At 36.6% G+C, this 24959-nt stretch overlaps 2 protein-coding genes across 3 annotated transcripts in view; one reads left to right on the forward strand and one right to left on the reverse strand.

Moving 5' to 3' along the window:
• The window catches only part of galnt2 (UDP-N-acetyl-alpha-D-galactosamine:polypeptide N-acetylgalactosaminyltransferase 2), a 70783-nt gene extending 63416 nt beyond the window's left edge, over positions 1-7367 (forward strand). The window contains exons 11-16 of one of the 2 annotated variants that reach the window (XM_026223997.1): positions 75-201; positions 954-1046; positions 1254-1337; positions 1600-1744; positions 4585-4704; positions 4790-7367. In XM_026223997.1, coding sequence (XP_026079782.1) covers positions 75-201; positions 954-1046; positions 1254-1337; positions 1600-1744; positions 4585-4704; positions 4790-4945 — 725 coding nt within the window. In that variant the 3' untranslated portion in view covers positions 4946-7367. The remainder of the gene's footprint in view (positions 1-74; positions 202-953; positions 1047-1253; positions 1338-1599; positions 1745-4584; positions 4705-4789) is intronic. The other variant, XM_026223998.1, reaches the window with a different exon arrangement.
• A 411-nt stretch (positions 7368-7778) lies between these two features.
• pgbd5 (piggyBac transposable element derived 5) lies at positions 7779-23554 on the reverse strand. The gene is made up of 7 exons (XM_026223999.1): positions 23245-23554; positions 18188-18618; positions 15084-15218; positions 13973-14153; positions 12205-12402; positions 10358-10463; positions 7779-10267 (listed from the first exon to the last, which is right to left on the reverse strand). The coding sequence occupies exons 1-7, from the start codon at positions 23552-23554 to the stop codon at positions 10072-10074; spliced, it is 1557 nt and encodes a 518-aa protein (XP_026079784.1). The 3' UTR covers positions 7779-10071.
• Between the last annotated feature and the right edge of the window lie 1405 nt (positions 23555-24959).

The raw sequence follows: 24959 nt of genomic DNA on the forward strand, positions 1-24959 counted from the left end.
AATGTAGATTTATGAACTGGCTGTCTGTGTTTTGAGATGTCTTATTAATCTCTGGCTGCTGTTGTGATCTTCAGAGATCTCGTTCCGGGTCTGGCAGTGCGGAGGCGGTCTGGAGATCATTCCCTGCAGTCGAGTGGGTCACGTCTTCAGGAAACAGCATCCCTACACTTTCCCAGGGGGCAGCGGCACTGTCTTTGCCAGGTATACATTGATTGAATTCTGTTATCATTTGAAACTTTGGGATTTCTTTTTTTTTTTTTTTTTAAAGAAACTAATACTTCATTATATTGATAAAAATGAAGGTAAACACTTTAAACACTCTTGCATGGTTACAAAATATAAACATTTCAAATCAATGCTGTTCTTTTGAAATTTCTATTCTCACGTTCGGCAAAAAATATTATGTAGCACAACTGTTTTCAGCACTGATTATAATAAACAGTGCTTAGGAATATTAGAATCATTTCTGAAGGATCATCTGGCACTGAAGACTGAAATAATTGCTGCTTAATTCAGTTGTTTTGTGTTTACATTATATTATATTGTATTATATTTTGAGTGTGTTCGATTTTGAGCTATCAATTTTTTTGTCAGCATTTCAGGATACTTAACCGTAGTCAGGATTGTTGTAATCTTGATAGATGTCAGGTTCCTGGGTACCCAGAGTGAGCAAGGGTTTTGTGATTGCTCAAACCACGTGAGCCCTTTATTATTCTGGTTCATGTACTCCACCCAGTGGGTGAATGCAGCACTGCAGCTGGTGATAAGTGAGATGTTGAGATGCAGCTGAAATTGAATTATGAAGCACTCGGTATCTTGCTGCAGAAAGTCCATTAGTGTTGAAGTTAGATTCAGGAATCATGCAGTAGACATGTTATGGCCATTAGCAGAGCAACAGTATCTCTTCCTAAAATCTATAATTGACTCTCATGTGCTTGTGCTTGTCTTCATAGGAACACGAGGCGAGCGGCAGAGGTGTGGATGGATGATTTTAAGAACTTCTACTACGCTGCTGTGCCCTCAGCCCGTAATGTGCCCTATGGCAAGTAAGTGTGTATCTGTCTTGATTTACAAATATGGATAAGTTTGGAATGGAGTTGGACATTTAGTTTTCTTGAACATGAGAGCCTTGCTCACTGCCAAGGCCACGAGAGGCTAGTAATTTCAGACTCGGCTAGTCGAAGTTCTCGGTTTTGAAAGATTTAGACCTCCGAATGACATCCACATGACTGGCTTTCCCTCATTATTTCCAGCATTCAGAGCCGGCTGGAAATGAAGAAGAGGTTGGGCTGCAAACCGTTTAAGTGGTACCTGGAGAACGTCTATCCTGAGCTACGGTAAAATAGCAGTCGGAATACTTTGACTTTTTTTACAGCTGTTATTCTGTGCTCTGTGAAGTTTTGTGCATAGCTCTGTATGAGCTGTTTGATCAGATGGTTTTCTGTGCATCAATGATTGATTAAGTACAAACAGCCTTTAACGTTTTCATGTAATGTTTAAATGTGCAGGCAGTTTGAAGGTAAGTCGACAACCAGTCAATGCTGTTCCAAAGGTTGTGTAGTTGGTACCGAACTCGTTTCTGGTTTCTGTCATGTTTAGGGTCCCTGATCATCAGGACATAGCCTTTGGAGCACTGCAGCAGGGTCAGAACTGTCTGGACACACTGGGACACTTCGCTGACGGCGTGGTGGGGGTGTATGAGTGCCACAATGCAGGGGGCAATCAGGTACCAATCCGACCTCAGGTACTGATCAGTCTTATGTCAGGTGTGGCTGCAGAGCACTGGGTGATGGACTCGGCAGTGAGTTTGGGTTGGTTTAAATGGGCGATGCAGAGGTGAAAGGTGTATAAATTAGGGCCGCATGGGAGTTTCTGGATTACTTTTAACTGTGTTTATCATCACAGTGTGCAGCAGTGTTAATTTTGACACGAAATTTTAATTTAGTTTTAGTCTTAGTCTTTTGACTATAATTCTTTTTAGTTTTAGTCAAGTTTTAGTCATCTGATTTGTTTTAATTTTAGTCTTATTTTAGTCGACTAAAATTGCTTGGTATTTTAGTCGACTAAAATTGCTTGGTATTTTAGTCGACTAATATAAGACTAAAATCAATAACAGATTTACTAGACAATTTTTTACAGCTGGTATAGGAAACAAACTTAACCAAAATATATAAAACACAAATTCAACTTTATTTCAACACAACTGTGTCTTTATTTCGATTCAAAAGCTTTTATGCAGCAACAAACACTGTCATGATAATGTAAACAATAACTAGCTGCCAATTGACCATCAATAAAAGAAAAATAACGTTAGGTCCAGGACCTTAAAGCTTACAGCTGAGCTGAACAATAAGTGCATACATTTAAAATAAATATTTAATAAGTTGGGTGGATAAAAAAAGTAACAAGATTTTATAAGGTATTCATTTGTCTAGCAATATTGTATGTTTTAAATACTACAATATTGCTAGATTAGTATGTATAATGATAGGATGTGAACATTCACGTTTCACATGACTAATATAGAAATATTTGTGATATTGTCAACAAGTAGAACATTATAAAATATACTAAACATTAGTATTAATCAAATGTATTTATCATGATATTATGTATTAGTATTGTGCTCTCATCTAACTTGAAGAAGGAGCTATTTTACATTACTTTTCAGTTCGTAATATTAAATGCTACAACATCTACGCACTGCAGTCTTCCAATTTTGCTTAGCTCAATAAACAAAAGAACATCGTTGTGAAATTACATTTGAGAAAATGTCAGGGTGGCTCGTCTGTAAATTTCTTTTCAAATTGGTTGTGTTGCCACGAATGAGCGCTCCGCGTGCTTTACGCTTTGTTTTGTTTTGTTCGTCGTCAAACGTGAAGTGAGCTGTGGACATTTTGTCGCTCTTTCAGACATCACCTCTTCGAATGCCGACTTCCCGGGAGCTCATTTAAAAACTGAAAACCTTTGCTCCACGTCTCAATAAGTCAGGCTCTGATTGGTTCTCTTCTCTCATGCAGTCTCGCCTGTTACGTTTTGCCGGTTCTTTTGCTCATTCCTCGCATCTCTCCCTTCTGCTGATTTGATTTTCGTCACAGTCTATTTTCGTCTCGTCCTTTATTCGTTGACGATAATGTCAATCAATTTAGTCATAGTTTTAGTCTCCATCAGTGCCTTCTATTTTAGTTTTCGTTTCGTTTTCGTCCGCAAAAATATATTCGTGACGAAAATAATGACGAAAATATTTAGTCAACGAAATTAACACTGGTGTGCAGGTCTGATGGAATTAAATGGTTAATTACACTTATACATGTACAGTCAAACCAAAAATTATTCAGACACCAGATATGATTTTAGATGTGTATTTTTTTTTAAACTAGTGTGTGATATAGTTCATTTATGTAAGGACAGCAAAATAAAGTAAACTGTGGCATATTATACTCCAAAATGATTCATTCAGAGGACTACCAGTAACTAATTCTAAATTAAATTAAATTAAAACTAAATTATTCAGAAACTTTGACCTGACCATGTTTTGCTTAAGTGTTTTTCTTTAATTGCTAAATAACCCTTTAACATCCACAGACTGAACAAAATTAAGCATTTCTTGGTAATTGGTTGACTTAAATTGGCATGTTCTCATTGTGTACTTAATTTTAACAGCTGACAGCTATTCAGCCCAATTCATTACATACCTTTCAGTTATCAAGATTAATTTGTTTTGACAGTTTAACTTAATGTGAGAAATGCTGAAGGTGTCTGAATAGATTTTGGTTTGGCTGCATATACTTGTCTGTTTGAAAATGAAAAATAAACATAACTTATAACACATAATATAATATAATAGTGACTAGTTAAAATTACAAGTATAAAAAGTATAATGAAAATAATAATAATGTGTCTAGTTTTCTAATGGTAATATTGTGATACAAAAACAGAAAATTCTACAGAATATAATACTACAGAAAAATTAATACATTTTAATACAGCAAACTAATTAAGAAAAAGATTTATTAGCATGCTTTTGTTCTTTTTATTTTTTATTTTATTTGAATATATTAGCAAAATTGTTTATACATTTATTTGTACAAAAATACAGTGCAGCAGTAATATTGTGCAATGCTATTACATTTTAAAATAATTGTAATATACTTTAAAATGTAATTAATTGCTATGATGGCAAAGCTGAATTTTCAGCAGCAGTCTTCAGTTTAACATGATCCTTCAAAAATCATTCATTCTAATATTCATATTCATTGTGTGTATTACAAGTCAATTGTATTTTTAGATTAATATAAATGATACATTAATAACCTAGCTTTTATGTTAGTTTTACCATTTTATAAAAAAAAAAAATAATTTGACCTCTCAAAAACTGCATAATTCTAAAAGTATTAGCAGCATGCTTTTTTTTAGGTGGATTACAGCAACATATCACGTTACATAACATCTCAAAATTTCTTAAACTTAAAAATAGCAGCCCTTCACCAAGCCATTTTTTTCTGTTCAGTTAAGTTCCTGTGTAGATAAATGTGGGTGTATTTTCGGCAAATGCTCCCTGTTTACCATGTATCTCATGAACAGGAATGGGCCCTGACTAAAGACAAATCAGTCAAACACATGGACCTGTGCCTGACGGTGGTGGATCGCACCGCTGGCTCACAGATCAAACTGCAGGGCTGCAGGGAGAACGACAGCAGACAGGTGAGCATGCTGTGCTCAAAGCAGGGGTTTGGAGGAGGTTTTCATCATCATCATCATCATCATCATCATTGTGTTTCTATTGCAGAAATGGGAGCAGATTGACAACAACTCCAAACTGCGGCATGTGGGCAGCAATCTGTGCCTGGACAGCCGGAGCGCGCGGAGCGGTGGCCTGACGGTGGAAGTGTGCAGCCCGTCGCTCACCCAGCAGTGGAAGTTCACTCTCAACCTCCAGCCGTAGCTTGACACGTCGATCCCAGCCCTCCCCTTCTCGCCCTCGGACAGCCTGTGCTGGGCACGCACTCGCCCCTCAGAGATAATCGCTGCCCGGATACAGACTCGGGGCCGCCACGGTGCGGTCTGGTGGTCCTCGAGGGCCACGGGGCAATGAAAACACAAACAAGATGATGACTATTTCCATCTAACTATATACCTCACTGTTTCATCTGTTGTCCAGCTTTTGGAAAGTGAATCTTAAGTGTCTAAACTGTATCGAAACCATCTTTGGGATTTTATTTTCTTCGTTTTCTAATGCAAAGGATACATTTTTTTGTCTGTCTTAAATTTAGCCTTTTTTGGGTCTCGTTTTCTTGAATTCCAGCTCTTTGGTTTTTCTTTTTCTTTTTTCTTTTTTTTACAATGGACATCCATTGTTCTTTTTATTTTTCTAGTCGCGTTATCAATCTTGTTGAATGTAAATGACATTTTCATGGAGGCTCCCTTTCTGAGCTGGATTTTAGTTTGGGTTTGGTTTGTGGGCTCATGGGATTGAGGGCAGGACTCATTTGTTGTGCACACCGTCACAGACACACTTTGAGGAGGACAGCGGCAACCTCGTATTTTTCGTCTCTCGGGGGTCACTCAAAAAGAGCAGGGGGAAAAAAATCAAGAGTTTTTTTTTTTTTTTTTTTATTAAATTGTCAATCTGTCATTTTGGGTTAAAGGTGCAATGTGTAAAGAATCCAGCCGTTTCCTGTAAGGGTCCCTGGTGTCTTCTGAAGGAGAACAGAGACATTGTAAGAGTGTGACTGCTGAATTCACATACTGTAGCACTGGCTGCTAACAAATCAGTATCTAAAACATGTCTTCAAACACAAACAAATGTCTCTCAGCCACATTTTTCACACTAATCATTTATTTCTTAATTCAGTGTAGCCTTTTTTTCTTCGCCAAGTGTTTTACGTAAAATAATCATGTTAAAAACATGATAACTCCAAGCAGAGGCTGATCTGAAGCTTTGCTCCTGCTTTCCTGGGATTCCAGCAACGATGGATGTGTATTACTCCTCATCTTCCAGGATTTCCTCTGACTTTGACATCGTAACTTGGCCGTTGGAAAAGCTTCTTTCCTGGATCTTGATCCTCAGCAGCCGTGGCCAAACATGGCACATTATATCTCTACTTGAGCTTTCTTCTTTTCATTGTTAAAAGTTACTGCCTTTGTTATCCATGATACTGTAAGGAAAATGTGAGTTGTTGTTTTTTTGTGTGTGTGTGACTGTTTCTAAGCAGCTTTCAAAGAAGTGTGCATTAGAAAAGCAGCTGAGATCACAATGGAGAAACGCAACACGGTTTTGTGTTTGTCCTTTCAATTAGCAATTGATTCATGCCCCTGAAATACTTTTTCACACCCAAACCTTGTGAATTATTGTGGTACTTTGGTTGATTTGAACAGAACTAGTGTTGCTGTAAATCCAACAAACATAGAAGCCTGTGATGTGTGAAACAAATCAGTTAATCCACCTGAATTTCATATTTAACACCGTAGCAGTTCTGACTAACTTATTCTAGACTAGGGATTCCAGACTAAATGAGACCCTGACTGGCTTTCGGTCAGCTCTCCTCATGTATCAGCAGGAAGTGTTGTGTTAATCTTAGTCTTGTATATGTTGGGTTTGTCTGCACCACTCTGTATTGTCCCATTAATAACAGTTCTTCATCAGTAAGTATGAAGACGGCAACAGAAACATGTGGATGACTCTCGAGTCTGGACCGAGATTGCGTAGCCTTTAGGAAGAAAACCAGTCCACCTACCTGTATTTTGTTGTCTGCGTTCTGTAAAATCATCAAGTTCCTGTATTCAGATGATTGTACTGGACGAGGAAAGCAGAGGTAGTTGTGGACTGCACTTTTGCCATGGTGAATCACGCCACCTTTCTCCAGTTTAAAAGGAGAAGCCAATGAAATGATGTAAAGTTTGGGCGTTTGAAAGAACTCGGCCAAATTCGGAGCAATACATGATGGCTAATCTTTGAATTGGATGAAATGTTTACATAGCGCAGTGTGCCAAAGTCATTTGCTGTTTGACTGAAACATGGAAACACACTTCTACTCCAGACTAGGGCGGTTTCATTTTTAGTAAATGAAGGACATGTGAACTCCACCTTTTTGTTTTGTCTCTTTGGTTTCCTTGAAAGCCAGTTTTAGGAAGATCTTGATGTTGCATTAAATGACGAAGGAAACCGCATGGGGTCAACAGTTGTAATAGTGTATATGTGTGTATATACAGGATGTATGTCCATGCATGTACATTTACACATTCAGCTGCAGTTATAGTGATCTGGTCAACTGTACAGCGCTTGTAATTGTTCATTGTTTTATAGATATTACAAAGGTTTGAATGATGGAAAATAATTAACTTAAATAAAAACAATTATATACATATGTAGTGTCCTAAGTGTTTTCACATATGGTGCATTAACAAAACTAAATAAATATTTTTGCATCAAAATATCATCTACAACTAGGACCCTTAGAATTTTTATATATATAAAACATTTCTATGTATATACTATATATGTGTGTGTGTATATATATATATATATATATATATATATGACGCACATAAATATGTGTGTGTACATACTTTATAATATATATATATATATATATATGTATATATGTGTGTGTATATATATATATATATATATATATAAATAAACACACACACACACACAAACGATCCTATTCTCTTTCTTGACAAACGAGCATTGCCTTTTTGCATAGCATATCTTTTTTATGCTAGGAAATAGTGCAATGAATGTTGCAACAATGACTGTAGGGGAAAAAAGTATGTACTGTATAAACAACATTTATTAGTGTGCAAATTAGTGTAAACTCACATAGAGGCAGGGAGGTGAAGCACAGGTCAGTCTGATAACTGGACACAGAGTGAGATAACAGATACTCTCACATCCAGCTGAATCATTTCAACATTCACAGTGAGAAGACAAGTTGAGAACACCAAGCATTATTACAGCAAGACACGGCACATTCACTACATTCATACATGAAACAGATACATGGCCAACACCGGGTTCATGTTAGATTGAAAAGATATTAAAGAATTTGGTCTAGTAAATGAGATTATATAGCTGTCATAGCTGTGTTGTTATTAAAAGGACAGTTTATTTTCATCTGCTATCATGCCACATGAAGCTGGCCCTGAAGCATATCCTACAATGTGAGCGGCCAGTGCAAAAGCAAAAAACATTGCTTATTGGAAGGGTTTTATTCTAATGTTCTGCACCAGCAAGCGCTTTAATTAAAAGTCTCGGTCATGCCAACAATTTTCTGGCTTACAGAATATGTTCTTGGCAGAGATGTTCATAGCACCCAGTCCGATCTCCTACGTTATATTGCACTACAGTAGATGTTGTAGTTACAAAACCCTGAGGTCGCCCTAGATAAGGTCAAACACCTCTCTAACGCCATTACAGTTCACTGTCTGCCTGATTAAAATAATTCAACCATTCCCACTCAAGTGCAGCTTGAACCCAAAGGATGCTCTGAAAAACACAGATATACAATCTCTGCCATTTATATTAGATAAGCACATGTGGCAGTTATCGCCTGAAGTGTGTTTGTTAGTATACTGACTATGTAGAAAATATTACAATGAAGTGAAACCGAATGTTTGCAACATTCATGCCACTGATCAGAACACAAATAAACAATCATGTTTATGAGCACACCTATATAATACAACATTGCTTTTGTCTTGATTCAAAAGGTATAAAATATGGCAAATATATTGTTGTGAATAACTGCAGCTGACATTACAAAGTCGACTTTTGTACAGATTTGAATAGAGTGAATGTGAAGCTTTGAAAGGATGTTTTAAGTGATTTTCAGTGGTAAGCATCCTAATTGGTTTGTTAGTACAAAGAAAACCAGCAGGTGATGTCACAGGAAATAAGAAGCGTTTCTGTTAAATCTGTGACAGATTTACTCACAATAGTGCACCTGTCCCTTACAGTGGTCATGAATATAACACAGTGATACAGAGGGAGATGTTGGACTAAATATATTACCTGAGGGAAATGATTCTGCTTCGGTTCTTTGAATGGACGAATTATGCCACGAGCTGCGATTGTACCGTCATTACTACGGTTACAGTATAGCAACATGGAAAACTGATCTTGTGATAGATTCTGGAACAGTGAACGACCACATAAATCCGGCCACTTACAGGTGGACAGACATTCTAGTTAAAGTCTTATCATTTCATTCATTTTTTTTATTCTTTCGCAAGCACATCAATGCCCCTAGATAATCAATTGAAATTACACATAATAAAAATATATAAATAAATTATTAGAAATAATATTTACATTATTTTTGGTATACTACTGTATATCGGGCCTTTTCCTACTGTATATTCATCCTTATTTAGTTGACAAAACGATATGGATATTAATGAAAGGCAGACAGAGGAGTTAATGTTATGTTGAAATCTAATTTGGGATAATTAGACTTTTGCAAATCCTGACCGCTTCTTCCAGGTGCAAAAACGATTGGGAAAGCATAGTAGTTTTGCCACATATCACCAGTTTCGGTGTCTGTGTGGCATTATACATCATCTGCGTCACTAATGTTGCTGCCTTCAAAAAAAAAAAAAGTCAGAAAGACCATAAATATTAAGTGATATAAAATAGAAAAGAGCCCAGGTATTTGGGACAACATCTACGATGGTCTGTGATCTAAGGTGAGTATATACAGTATATTTATCAGTGCTGAATGTTGGATATGCTGCTCACAAACAGAGAATTCACAAAACATGTACCTCAGGGTTCAAAACTACGTCAACACTATTACTGAAAATCATTGCACATCTACAAAGGGCACGTTTTCGTGTTTCTCATGCAGCAAATGTTACAGTCACGTATGCACCACAGTCCTGTAGTATCAAATGGGGTCTTAAATGTGAGTTTAGATGGAAAACGTCCCTTTTTCAACCAAACTTGGCACACATTTGATTATGTCTATTATGTATAGGGTTTGTTTGTTCAGAATGACCCTGAAGTGCAGAATGCAAGTGTATTTGAGTATGTTAGTGTGAGAGGGTTAGAGACTGCATGTGGTTTCTTCACTGAGTGGGTGAGCAGTCGTCCATATCCAGAAGCTCCTTGACCAGCCTCTCGCCGAACTGCGCCCGGCTGTAGCGTTTGACGTGGTAGGCGTCTGACATCTTGTAAAGAATATAGGCATTGTTGATGGCGATGCTAATAGTCAGCCAAAACACCTGCTGCCAGGTCTTGTTAGGCTTGTGGAAAATGAAGTACCTAGTTGAGAAAAAATGAGCTGAGTAAACAAAACAAAACAAAATGCATGTGAAGGCTTGTTGTAAAATAGACTTAATTGGACAAACTCACTTGCTGTACTTGTCATCATATTTGCAGATGTAACTCAGGTGTGCAGCGAAGGCCTCCACAGCAAGGGGACATGGGATTTCTCCACTCTTCCTCTTAATGATCACCCCTAGGACAATCCAAGGCACAAATGTCAATCACAGTCAGCAGACAGATTCACCATCTGACAGTAAGGAAGGATTGTTCAGTTTTCGGCTGTACCTTAGCAACGAGATCTTCTGGTTTGTACCGAGTACAGTGAGTGGAGGAAACGAGACATCTATTGTAATAGTTCTGTATTTTAAACGCTCGCTAGATTTAAACATCTATTATTTATAATGTTTAGGGGTTATGATTCAGTGGAGCCAGCTAGTTAAAATAAACTGGGTACCGAGCCATTTTTCAAGCACAGTCGTCAGTAAAATTACAGGAATTCAAAAAAAGACTGTGATTGAACTGCTGTTGTACAATGAAATTTTTTTTTTTACCACAGATTTTTTGCAGCAAACAAATTTATTTTCACAGTGTCTTTGTGACATGATGTTTACCACACAAACAAACTAGTTTGGGGGCAGGTCAAATTGATTGTGCATGGCCGACGTAGGACATAGGTAGGAATTATGCAAATGTGTTATATAATGAGTGGGATTCAAATTACTGACGACTCGTTCTTTTGGGAAACAAAAACTTTATTTATCGTGCACTTTTGGCTTTACAAACCTGCAAGCTTCAAGTTTTTTTAACTTCCAAAAAAGGTTTTATCAAGTCAACATTTAAAATGTTTGCTAAAAATCAGAATTGCATTTCTTTTATATTTTAAGTTATTTTATTTCTACTTTTTTTATTACATTCACATTACAGTTTCTATATTCTGTAACCTCAGTTCAAAATAAAAGGCATTCTCTGTTAAATTTTTGGCACACATCCTCGGAAGGTTTCCGTGTAATCACTCATCATATAACCCATGCATCATCTTCAAAAATTTTCACACGAGTCACATGCAATTAAATTAGAATCAAAAACATGATGTCACTGAGACATAATGAGGAAGAAGTCCCAGTCATTAGATCTGTACCATTATGAACCCTCTGATATTGTCAGCGTACAATTAATCTGCTGCATTCAGTAATAATCTACTGCTCATTAGAGCACAGTCTACTGCCTTCCTCAGGAGTGTGTGTGGCGTGTAAATTACAATGCTAGCACTTTTTTGAATTTTTTTTAAATATTTTGAGTCCTAAGGTCTATGGGGAAAAGCAATGAAAGTATTTTTATAGACTGTGGACTTGCAAAATGTCTAAATGTTGAGGCTCAATACCGGTGGCAACTAAACCTGAGTTTTAGTTTAGGTTATGTATGGAACACTTGAGTTTTTAATGAAACTGTTTAGCCCGTTTAATCCAAAGCAACACATGCTCTCAAAGAGCAGCAGAAAAAGCTTTTACTATATAAACGGATTATTTCAGATTCCAGAGAATAAAATATAAATCGTAATTTAATCTCCCTTTTGCCTGACCTCATAAACCAGGAGCAATGTTATTTTTTTTTACCATATACATATAGCTATATATATCTTCTTAGAATGTGAAGTGCTTTGAACACTTAATGCATATATTTGCTTTCTGACTGGATTGTAATAGAAAGAGAAAAAGAGACTTTTTTAATATAATTAATAAGAAGTTTTTAATATAATGATAAAATATATAATGACGCACCTCAATGCTTTATATCTCTCTATAATGAAAATGCTTACTATCAGTGCTGATATTTCATTTGAAGCTGCTGTAAGAATGGATCAAAGCTTATCAAAAAAAAAAAAAAAAGTGAAGACCAATTCTAGGTACTACGATGAGACTTTTTTATTTCTTTACCTTCTTTAGTGGGAGAGTAGGCATTGGTGAGGAACCTGAAGTTGCCTTTGTTGTACCAGTTGATTATGGACATATTGCCTCTCATCCTAATGTGAGACTGGCCACGTTGCTGTGGAGCCTCGGTATTGATCAGCATAGACTGAGGAAGACCTGTGCAATCACTCTTCCTTGTGCTCAGCAACCCGCAGCAGTAGATGCCTGCAGGAGAAGGAACATATTACAGAAAAAAATCATTAGAATAATCCATCTCTGGAGCTGGCTGAGAATTAATATTAAGGCTGAGCATTCAGTGTTCACATTTGACTGCTGATGGGATGAATAGACCCCTGTGTGTGTGTGTGTGTGTGTGTGTGTGTGTGTGTGTGTGTGTGTGTGTGTGTGTGTGTGTGATCTATAAAGCTGTGAGCAGATGTCTTGTCCACAGCACTGCCAGATGCTGCAGATGATCTGAACATGGCCAACAAATCTGATATGAGATCGGAGATATGATGATTATTCATCCTGCCTGCATGGGAAAGGGGCTCGACTAATCTTTTCTTTAAGATTTCCATCTCCATCCTTTATACTTATGCAATGAACAAAGTGCTGTCAAATGTTCTTAAAACTTGAAATAAATAAAAATAAAATAAAAATGAATAATAACTATATAGACATAACTAGAAAAAGTAGCTAACTATACTGGGACTTTTTTAAACTGTATATATTTGTATGAAATCAAATGTATTTGTACAGAGAATAATTATATGAAGATAGCATTCAAATAGATAGGATAATTATGCTAAATAACAATGATAACATTAGAGTAGATAAGGTCTAACCACTTGGCTACAAAGAAAAAAAGATGTAAAAACCATCAAAATCACTGCTTTACATGAACTCTCTTTCTCTGAACAAAGCAGTTCACTGAACTGGACATATGTTGTTCAGCCGAGTGATATTTCCTGTTTGCTCTTGGTATGAATAATAGACCATTTGTCAGCAATTTGTTGTGCTGTTTTGCTCAAGCATTCGAGCTCGTTTGTTATTCAGCATTTGGGTTTGTAATGATGAACCGCTCTGCTAGATTCAGCTCAGAGAAGGATTCATTGGACTTATTCAAATCAAACAACTTTTCACTTATAGCGTTCACCAAAAGAACAGACGCATAATAGTATTTCTTCCCTCATAACAGTAATATGTTTATTAATCAGACATGTTGTATGATGTTTGACAATTCTGCAGAAAGAACTTGCAATCGTGATATAAAAAAAGAACGTTTTACAATGTTAAGTTTGAAAAAAGTAATGTAACAGCTGAGCTACCGTCACGCTCTTAAAAAGTCACTACTTGTAGTTAATTGCTCTCTAAATCCTACAGAACAGTACTGTATGAAGCCGAGTCATGAATTCTATATGACATTCAAGACTTATTTCTCTAATTCTGTAAAAGAGTCTGAGAGAAAGAGAAGCTGGCCACCAGTCTAATCCACTCTAGCTGTGTTAACATTCATTCCTTGCTGCCCAGCTGGAGCCTTTCAAGTAATCTTTGAGTATGAAACACACGTTTGCTGTGAGAACTCAAGGTCAACTTCCTCTCACTCTCTCCATTTATTCCTTGCCACAGGATGCTGTCACCGTGTAATTAAAAACTGCAGGGGATGAGGAACATCAGATGGAGAGAAGATTAAAGAGAAGGGGAAAAAAAGAAGCAAAGCCAAGGCAGAATTCACTGAGAGAAGTAGAGCAGATAAGGATGCAAGGAACTGACAGACGTGAGTTACAGCACCTACCCTGTTTCTCAAATTCCTGAAACAAGTTTAGACTTGTGATGCTTGGGCCAGTGAAGATGATTGCATTACGGCCAGCCAGATTCTGGCAGAGCTGCTTGGCCACCAGACTGTGAAGCTGGGGTTTATTTTTCAGCGTGTCCAAACCATCTGGACCTGGACCCTCCTTTAGATGGACATAGATCTGGTGAGCAAGAAACACAGTGTCTCGAACATTAGATCAAAACTGACATTATTTACTTTCCATTAAGAAATTAATTATTTACATGTCACATTTTGGATAATATGGTGAATGATTTGGCATTCTTCAGTTCTAATCAGTCTAATCTTTTTCTTAAATATACTTCAAAATGTAATCTTATTTCAATGTTTTGAGGTGAGCATGATTTTTTTTAAGGCAAAGATGCATTAAATAAATCAAAAGTACCAGTAAAAACATTTATAATTTTACAAAAGATTTCTATTTCAAATAAATGCTGTTATTTAGATTTTTTTTTTTATCCATCAAAGTAATAATGGAAAAAAAGCCTAAAAAAAAGCTAATAATAGTAAAGATGTTTCTTGAGCAGCAAATCTGCATATTAGAATCATTTCTGAAGGATCATGTGACACTGAAGACTGGAGTAATGTCTTTAAATTGTAATATTATTTCACAATCTTACTTTATTTTACTGTATTTTGATCACATAGCCTAGACGTATTTCAAAAACATAAAAAAAATCTTACAGACCCTAGATTTTGAATGGTATTGTACACCAGAAATCCTGAAATAAGGACAATGCATTCTGTTGTCTAGTTGGCTCCCTCCCTGGGCACAAAGCAGTTATTTTCTCTAACAGACAAAGACCAAGAGAAGAGTGCAATTACGTTAAGTGGTCGGGGTTTCTTTTTCTTTGTTGACTCTATAAATTATCTTTTATTGATTCCATCTGGTAATGTGCTTCTCTGAAGTCTAATTTATTTGCGTCAACAAATAGCAGAGAATTGTGTAAAACTGCTTTGTTTGTGGCAACAGAGTAACTAAATATTTTTTTCTCATTGGAAAGAATGTAATGTAACATTTTGAGGCATATGATAAATTTTTGGGTGATGTCTTCCTGCGCTGTGCACTCACCTGGCAGATGAAGCCAGTGGAGCTGCACTGTCGCACCCACAGGCTGAACTTTCTCTTCTTCCTCTTGCGCAGCTCCCTCTCTGTACATGTGCTAATGAACACGGGGTCCTCATCAATCAAGGGCTCATGGAGGACCTGAGGGAAAGCAGCAAGTCTCATCTGAAAACTGATAACACTTCAAACGCATCATTTGTGACCCTGGAGCACAAAAACAGTCTTTAGTCGCTGGGGTATATCTGTAGCAATAGTCAAAAATACATTGTATGGGTCAAAATGATACATTTTTCTTTTATGCCAAACATCATTAGAATATAAACTAAAGATCATGTTCGATGAAGATATTTTGTACATTTCCTACTGTAAATATCAAAACTTCATTTTTGATTAGAAATATGCGTTGCTCAGAATTCATTTGGACAACTTTATAAGCGATTTTCTCCATATTTGGATTTTTTGCACCCTCAGATTCCAGATATTCTAATAGTTGTATCTCGGCCAAATATTGTCAGATCCTAACAAACCATACATCAATGGAAATCTTATTTATTCAGCTTCCAGATGATTTATAAATCTCAATTTGGAAAAATTTACACTTAAGACTGGTTTTGTGATCCCAGGACACATTTGTCAATGCAAAGTTGCTTTTCAAGCTTTTTATGTTCCCTGCTGGAGATGCACGCTGAAAACCTGACGAAGATCCTGAAACAAGATGTTGGCTTGTCAAGTCAGGTATGATAGATCTGTTAAAACTAACCAGCTACATTCCCTATAGATATCATAATAAGCAGTGTTTGACTCCGTAAAGCCTCTGTCAGAGCTGAAGTAGTTAAACGGGGCATGTGTGGCTGTGCTGAATGCCTTATTGTTTGCCAATAGCGGATAAGAACCAAACCCACACTGTGGCAGTCAAAGATAGCACACATTATCAAGGTGATATAACCATGGCACTAGGAGAGCGGAGAGATGCAGAAGGTGCTTATTTTACTCATGGCAGGAGAGTTATTGAGGAGTGTCTCTGAGATTGGTCACACAAGGCCTCATTAAACACAAAACACAAAAGAAGTTGATTCAGTTGGTAGAAATTCCCAGCTAAAATGCAGCTTAATGACAAGCATAAAAGGATAGTTCACCAACAGGCTTTGCTAACCCTCATGATGCTGGCTACTTAAATGAGGATACTTAATTTTCATTTTTTTGAGGAAACTATCCCTTTAATATGAATAAGTTGTAAATGTAGAAGACGACAACCTACCATTTCATGGCAGATTATTAATTTTACTAGAAGTACTAAAAGGACCTAAAAATATCTGGAAAGCACTTCAGTAGGAACAGAAATGAATGGGGATTTCAAAGGGCAGGAGTTCAAAGGCCCTTAATTAGCACCAAATCGTCAGCACAAGAGGAGAATTAATTTTCTTAAAGGAAATTTTTATTTGATTTAATTTGCCTAGCTAACTGTTTACTGTATGTTACACTTTGCCTCATATTAAATTACACAATCAATCAATCAATTATTATTTGTAGCCTATGTTCTAGTGTATTCTCATTCTAAGGGGGAAATACACCAAAAGCTGGGCACTAAAAGAAATCCCTGATGGCTGTTTAAAAGACGAATGTGCTGCGATGCATTATACCCTGTGAATTATTTATACTGCTTGAGAAACAATGTCTTGAGTCAGGAAGTGCAAATCATTTATTCTAATTGCATTTCAGGGCTTTAATTTGACCAAACGTAATAACTGTGTTTCACTTTTGCTGAATAACGAACTGCTTAGATTCTAGCCCATATTTCAAGATTACTTCTCACAGCTCAGTTTCAATGTTGTGTCCCCTGTCTGAAAGCAGAAGCGCAGATCAGTGAATGCAAACTCATTTTCCAAATGAAGAGAGAGAAAAAAAAAACAGAACCAATGTAGGAGGGTGTTGAAATGGCTTACTTGGCACAGCTGTGCTCATTTAGAAGTCTTCTTGTCATTTAGCAGTAAACTCCTCGATGTTAGCCTGACATTTGAATGAGCGCATGATTATTGTTATTTCATCTAACAGAAGATTACATAGTGTTCCTGTGGCTCAGTGGCTCAGTGGTAGAGCATTGCATTTGCAGCGCAAAAGGTTGTGGGTTCAATTCCCAGGGAAAACACATGCTGGTAAAAAAATTATAGCTTGAATGCACTGTAAGTCGCTTTGGATAAAAGCGTCTGCTAAATGTAAATATATGATCAAAGTGAAATTTGGGGGTATAGGATTAACAGAATTTGCAAATACTGTCTATATGCTTACAGCACTTTGAATCAGATATCATGTTTATCTGACTTCATGTTTCTCATATTTATTTACAGCAATTTTGATTTGTTAATTTGATATGTTAACGTAGTACAGTCTTTTTTTAAATGTATGCATTTAATGTGTCACAAGAATGTGATGTCAGCTTGTCTTCAGTTAGAAGCTTTTCTCTAAATTAATTTAAATTAGTTTAAGTAATTCGTATATGCATCCTGTTTAAAAGTCTGGGATCAATCAGATTTTTTTTGTTTCTGAAATAAGTCTGTAATGCCAACCAAGGCAGAATTTACTTGATCAAAGAAAAGAAAAAAAAGGGGGAAAAAATACAGTTTAAAACAATTTTAGCAGCCCAAAACTTTAAAAATAATTTCAGTCATGTCCTTTATTAAATCAATAAATCTATAATTTATCAATAATTTAATTAAATATTTATTCATATTTATTGACTTAAAATTGTTTTAAGATCCAATCCAGACACAAAATAAAACTCAGCTGGATACATGAAGAACCAAAACCTGGAGGACTTAAAGGAGTACACAGAATAAAGGTCAACATGTTGACTTCTGAGCTTATGAATAACTCAAAATGTCTTTAAGGGCCTGAGGCATTCATGCATTTAACAGAAGTGTTTCAGAACATATTTTACTAGTTTGATTTCAGTCCATGTATTTTACTATTTAGGATTCAAAATACAACTGAGCATTGCATTTAGCAGCTCTGAAATGTGGAATAAATAAAAACAAAATCCCTCAACCCTCTCAATGGCACCATAAAGCTCATAACCTGAAATGATTTCTACACTGAAACACTCCGATCTTTACCTGTGTCTGTGAGGGCCTGAAGGACGAGGCAAAGCTCTGCTTGAGAGAGTCCAGGAAGGGCTGGATCTTATAGAGGCCCTGACTGCCACCATGACTGGAGCGGAAGGCTACGACGTGGAAGTACTTGAGGATCTTCTCGAACCGTGCCTGGCTCATCTTGAGCGCGATGCTGCGGTTACTGAAGAATCCGCTGCTCCAGATGCTCAGCACTGACTCGCAGCGATTCACGCCAGTAGAAGTAACGTAGCCCAGAAAGGCCTTCATCTCAGCCAGCGTCACATTGGTCCATCCTTCATCGCTGCCAAAGCGTTCCTGGTACTTCTTGGCATACATGTTGGTCTGGGTCACCATGTTCTGAATGACGTTGTCAGGGACAAACAGCTGGAAGAAGTCCATTGCCGTGGCAGTGGCTGGCATTTTCTGTGTCGGACCTGCAAAATAAAAGGTAAGTTTAACTGAATAATATTTGAATTCTTAACTTCTTATCTAGCCAGGGATGATTTTACCAGACTGTTGCTTTGATGATTGCAGATAATAATGCAATTATGATCCAAAATGCTGGTTATTTTGAATAAAAAAGGATGAAAATCTCTAAAATAAATCCAATGGAGAAGCATAATAAGTGATTTTAACTATGCATGTTTATTGTAAAACAATGAGTCGCTGATTTACAACAGAGCTAGGAATCTTTTAATAAAAACTATTTTAGGTCAGTATTTCAGTGCTTACGATTATGAATGTTAAGAAAAGCTTGTTTTTGGATAAAATAATAATAATAATGTGACTTTTTAATCACACAATTCAGACTTTTTCTGGCAATTCTTTGATTATATTTTACAATCTCAAGAGAGAGAAGTCAAAATTTCAAGATATTAAGAGATTCTAGTTATTTTTGTCAATAAAATAAAAAACTTTTGTGTTCAACAGAAGAAAGTAAGTCATACAGGCTTGGAACAACATGCAAATTATTACATAATGTTAATTTTGGAGTGAACTATCCCTTTAGATGTTCAACTGTACATCCAGCACCCAGCCTTTAAAGTTAACGACATTCATCAGGACACTTATCACAATCTACCTAATAGGGAGCATTCAGTAACAACTAATGAGCGTATGGTACATGAACACTAAGATTATCAGCTAATGACAAAAAGTTGTAGAAAGTGGCTGAAAAAAAGCTGAATTTGTTCCCTTATTATCTTTTACTCCGCTTCCACTAATGGACATTTCGTCCATCCAAGCCGCCCACACATAAATGGAGCAAACAGCTAAGAAGGAAAATGTTGGGGTCTTAGTCTAACTTAAGCTCTTTACGGCAGATGGGTTCCATGGTAAATTAATTTACACTGTGAAATAACTACATTTACAGTGTTCCTTAGTGTGAAAGTGTATTGATCTTAAATGATCTAAACTCACCCTTATACTGTATTGCACACTGGGATATCTGATATGTTGCAAACACCCATAAATAAGACAAAAATAAAAGTATGCTGCCCTTACAGTATGTGGCTATATATTATACATTTTTAAAATTTATTTATAGTTTTTTTTTTTTTTTTTTGTGACAGAAACCCCAAAGCGCAGTACTGGCCAGCAACATCTTAACGTATCCATAACAGCTGCTATTCAACCAGTAGCTCATCTCCCATTATAGCTCTGAAGAAGCTTGTAAAGCAAATGCAAATATTCCTCCAGGATAAAGTCCATTGTACAGTGTATTATGCTCATTCATCTGTGCCTTTTTGTATAAACTACTTACCAAACACAAAAGAGGATCAGTAAGAGAGAGAGAAAACATATCAAGAAAAATATCACAAAGTTGCTGATTATATAAACATTTTGCCCAGTATGCTAAAAATAGGAAGTTGACACAATGCATTCACGGACTTATAATTTGTATGAGTCTACAAGCTAAACTGTTAGGTATTGTAACTGGTCATTATTATCCTTTTGCATTATTTTTTTTACTACTTGATTAAATGGTCCTGCTGTGTAACTGTTTTTTTCTTTCTTTCTTTCTTTTTTTGTTACAATTTTTTTTTAAATATTGCATGCATAATTATTATAAAGAATTTGAATCAAAAGTCAGACATTCAAGTTCCCAACATTATGTCAAGGTATATACACAAAATATATAGGCCTATACGTATATGTATTTTTTATATATTTTTTTTAAATATTCTTTAATTTCATGCTGGTCTCAGATAAAAATAGTATATTATTAACTTGATATAGCAAGCAGTTATTTGTTCGTATCTGGTTTAAAATCTGTTATGATATTAAATCAAAGTGTTATGTAATAAAGTATGACTCTGTAGCTTAATCCAGATAATGGCCATATCACTTCTAAAATGTGAGAAGTCAACATACCAATGTACAGTACTGATGTATTTTATTTCAAACTATTTTATTTGAAGAAGAAACTAATTAAAGTATAAAACAAATATGGTTTAAGTCCTCTTTTTAGATTAATGTTTAAAGCGCACCAGCTGTATTTTCTATAATAGCTGTGATCAAAAAGCTTTTCTTTCCACACCCAGTAGTTCTGTAGAACATCAAAATGTATTTATTTATCTCTGTGTCTACAGTCAGTCTTCCAGGAGAACAGCTGCTGGTGTGCCACATAGTTTCCTAGATTAATTATTGAGAAGAAGAACCAGCAGTCCCTGTACCTTTTCTACACCTCCTTTGTACAAATAAGAAAGCTGATATAAATCGATCATATTCTTTTAGATCTCACAGCAGGTGCAGAATCACACCATATGGCCCTCAAACAGTCCAAGCTATGTGTCTCAGTTTAACTATCATGTCCCAGAACTGTTGGGTTTGACAAAGATCTGTTGAAGACGAAATAAAGGATAGCATATAGCTCTTTATTGTGCTTTGGTTCATATTTCTATAATTCTACATATTACTTGAGATATGTTAGAAGACATGCTTTAACATAAAGTCTAAAGGATGCCAAGTGCGTTATGTTGACCTAAATAATATAGACCTTATATAAGCATCACAGTCTGGCTAGAGTGTTGCCTTATACAAACAGTACTGACAGCTCTCTCTGATGAAGCATTGTTTGTCAGTATCCACAAGAGTTACATCTTATTAAATGACCCATGACATGAAATGCAACATGTCATACATCTTTCATGCATCATTTTGCAGCTTGTGCCAAAGCAAAGGCAGCAACCAGATGGCCAGTTTTCCCCCCATGGTGACAGACAGAACTTTCTGAGCAACCACGATGGAAAGATCTGTCATTTATCAACAGCACGGCATCTACTCAATTTGGAAATCGTTCAAACCAAAACAACAAAATATTATGCACAGATTGGGATACTTTCTTCTAAGACATTATCATGGCATTCTAAGGCATTTCTCAGTATGTTTTGGTCCATTAAATACCATTACTTTATTCCCCATATTTGTGCAATGAAAGCTCTTTATATGACTTTTAAAAACAGACTCAAACATTTGTCATTTAAAGATGCTCTTGGGTCACTTTGACTTGATTGAAATGAAGCATGAAATTAGTAACAGTCTATTGATCTACATGTCAAGCGGCCAGGTTCTGTACAGTTAGTGATGCCAACGAGTCTCTTCACTCCTGTTTATGATAATATTTAGACTGCCATTAAATGCCATTTAGAGAACATATAATAAAATAGCATACAACTCTCGTCTCAACCATCTTTGCCAGAAAAACAAAAACAACATTTTGTTATTAATGCAGAAATTATTCACTGTACATTATGTAATCCAAAGCATTTGCAAATCTGCCTGGCATTAGCACATGATTATCTCTATCTAGGTTTCGGAGAGAATTATAGACCTTCAATATTGTGTGGCTGAAATCGAAAAAGAGACCTTCTCTTTCTCTCTCAAATTCATTCATTACAAGAGTTTATATTCAGGTTATTTCACAATATATCTTGTTTTATATATTTAGTTCAACTCCGTCAAACTCCAGTCATGAATCATTTCATTTCATATTACTTAATTTCAAGGTAAGAGAATATAGAAAACCATTCACTTAATACTTTGTGAGACATGGAAAATTGATTACAACGCTGGCATCACAATTGGCAGAGGATCCATTGGTGAGCAGGTGATATAATGCTAAATTCCTGTCCCGACACATGCACATCATCTTTAACTGTTAAGTGAATAAACCATTAAGCAGCATACCACAAGTATTTGACTGGCAAGCATCTTTATACTGATAAGTCATGCAAAATTTACCAGGTGAACTGAGATCATAAAAATGACTAAATAAGTGTTTGTCTATGGAATAAATGTCGAGATAGTCAGTCAGTCGTGAGCTTGGATAAAATGTGGTGACAGTTTGCATGAAAGGCAAAATCCTTTAAAAATGAGATTAAGCCACCTACAGTGACAGTGAATTGAATACTTATTCAAACTGGTGACTGCATGACATGAATGTTAAGGATTTCATCCTACAATAAACTACTGGGTCTGACTTGTGCATGATTTATTTTACTTTGTCCTTATTCTCATAAGTCTTTACTTATTTGTTCTCTCTGATGGCCTCTTGCTGAATATGTTCATAGTACATCACTTGATAAGAAAGCATTTACACAAAGTCTAAATCTCCTCTAAATGCTGCCATCTTACAATTTTAAAGTGTGAATTTCTCAGAAATGAGAGCCTCGTCTCATCAGCCAATGCAAATGACCCTCTGAAACAGAGCTAATCATAATCATAATCATAATCACAGCTGCTCTGAGTCTGGAACTGGAAGCATCCTCAACTGCACTGAAACCCTAAAATTTGGCCTGCAATCTCAGTTCCCATTTTCTCTTCCCTTGGTTATGTGCAGGATTTCAAAGAGCCAGTTGATAATAATCACCCCTGATCCATATTTGAAGGAACTGTGTCATCTGTTGGAGCCATCTGATGAGCGAGATCAAAGTAAACCAATGTAGTCATCAAAGAGTCCCATCTGTGAGCTTAACTACTCGTTGAGCATGCAGGCCTCTCAAGCATGATGAAGCTGCATTGCATTTACACGACGATCGCTCTTCATTAAACCAACTTACCATGCGTGTCCTGAAAGTGGGGCACGCTGAGGTCCTGTAACGAGTCGCTCCAGCCCTCCTCCTGCGCCTGGCCGTTGGAGACGGATCCGGGGGGACCGCAGCTCTGACTCCTCGCTTCACCTGCTCCGGCATCGTCCGGATTCGTCTCCGGGTAGTTATCCGAATTGGAGTCTCCCGTTGTACTGTAAAAGGGGTTTTCGCTGCTGTCGTCTCCCGACTCCCCGAATACATCGTCGGAAATCTGCAGGCTCTCGTAGCGAGATCGCGCTTCCTCGAGGAGCGACAGTCCCCTCCTTCCACAGTCCGCCATCGTTTCTCAGTCCCGACGTAGAGCTGCTGCACCCGGTGAGATTCCGCATGCAAATGACCTCCTTAAAAGCGCCGAATCCGGCATGCAGTCAGCTTCACTGAGCCCCTCTGCGTCGCGGTCCTCAGAGAGAGATGCTGCGGGCGCGGGTCTCAGAAGCGGCGTGGAAATAAAGCTGAACGCCGAGGGAGCTGTCCGTCCTTTCTGGTGCTGAATTACCCCCAGTCCTGCGAGCTAAACCCGACTGAACCCCACAGCTGACCGCCCCATAGACGTTCTGTGCATCCGGGTTGGGCGGGCTCCCCTTTCTGTGGAGGATGACTGAATGAATCGCTTCCTTGGAAATCACCTGACTCGGTCTCACTGCACTGTCCAATGGGATTGGCCTCTGAGTGATGTTAGAGACACGATTTATATTTGCTGTGCCAGTGTTAGAATGCCTTGTGGACAGTGTTGGGGATCTACAAAATGTTACTGTAATTTGTTACAGTTATTGAGAAAAACGTATAGCCTAATTTAATAGTTGCTTATGTAAATGTTAACGGTTACAAAAGGAGTTATCCTACATCTGAATATAAAACATACGCATACTGAATGATTTATTACAAATTGCACTGACTGCTCTAAAATATGAGACACCAATGTTTCAGGAGTTTAGGACAGGACACATGCTTCTTCAGTAATCCCCCTATTTGGGTTAATGTATATGCTTTAATTTTTAAGATTAACAGTTTTTTTTTCAAAGCATTGTTAGCATGTGTTTCCTGTCATAACTTTGCAAATATTTATTTTCAAAAACAGTATTTCTTGCTATGATTTTAAACCTGTATTTAACCCCTAAAGTAAACAGAGGTGGTAAAGTCTATAATTCATTTATTTTGGTGTCTGTGGTTTAAAATATATTTTTATAATCTTAATGGACTAATAACTGAATGGATAACTGAATGTCTGACAGTTATCAATGTTGAGTGCTAGTGTAAGGTTAACCCTGCCTGCTTTTGATTAACAGTCGAAAACATTTGCTGGAAATTTAGAAAAGTAATCAAAAAGTAATCAAATGTAATCAGTTAACTGAAATAGTTACACTACTTATTACATTTTAAATACGATAACTTGTAATCTCTATTTCCTTTCCAAAGTAACCTTCCCAACACTACTTGTGGGCACATTAATATTTGACATTATTATTATTATTTATTATTATTATATAATGTATAAAAAAGCGAAAAACGAATCAAAGATTATATAAAACTGAAATATTGACGTTAAAAACGTTCAATTATGTTTTTTTAAGTGCTTGCAGCTTTCTAGTCTTTTTGAGCCAGTAATTTTTCACACGTTAGTTTCTCACTGGTTTTTATTGTATCATAACACCAGTTACATAAGAGGAATACAACACTATGTGTTA

The sequence above is a fragment of the Carassius auratus genome, chromosome 38 (genome assembly GCF_003368295.1).
Source record: "Carassius auratus strain Wakin chromosome 38, ASM336829v1, whole genome shotgun sequence".
Classification (NCBI taxonomy): domain Eukaryota; kingdom Metazoa; phylum Chordata; class Actinopteri; order Cypriniformes; family Cyprinidae; genus Carassius; species Carassius auratus.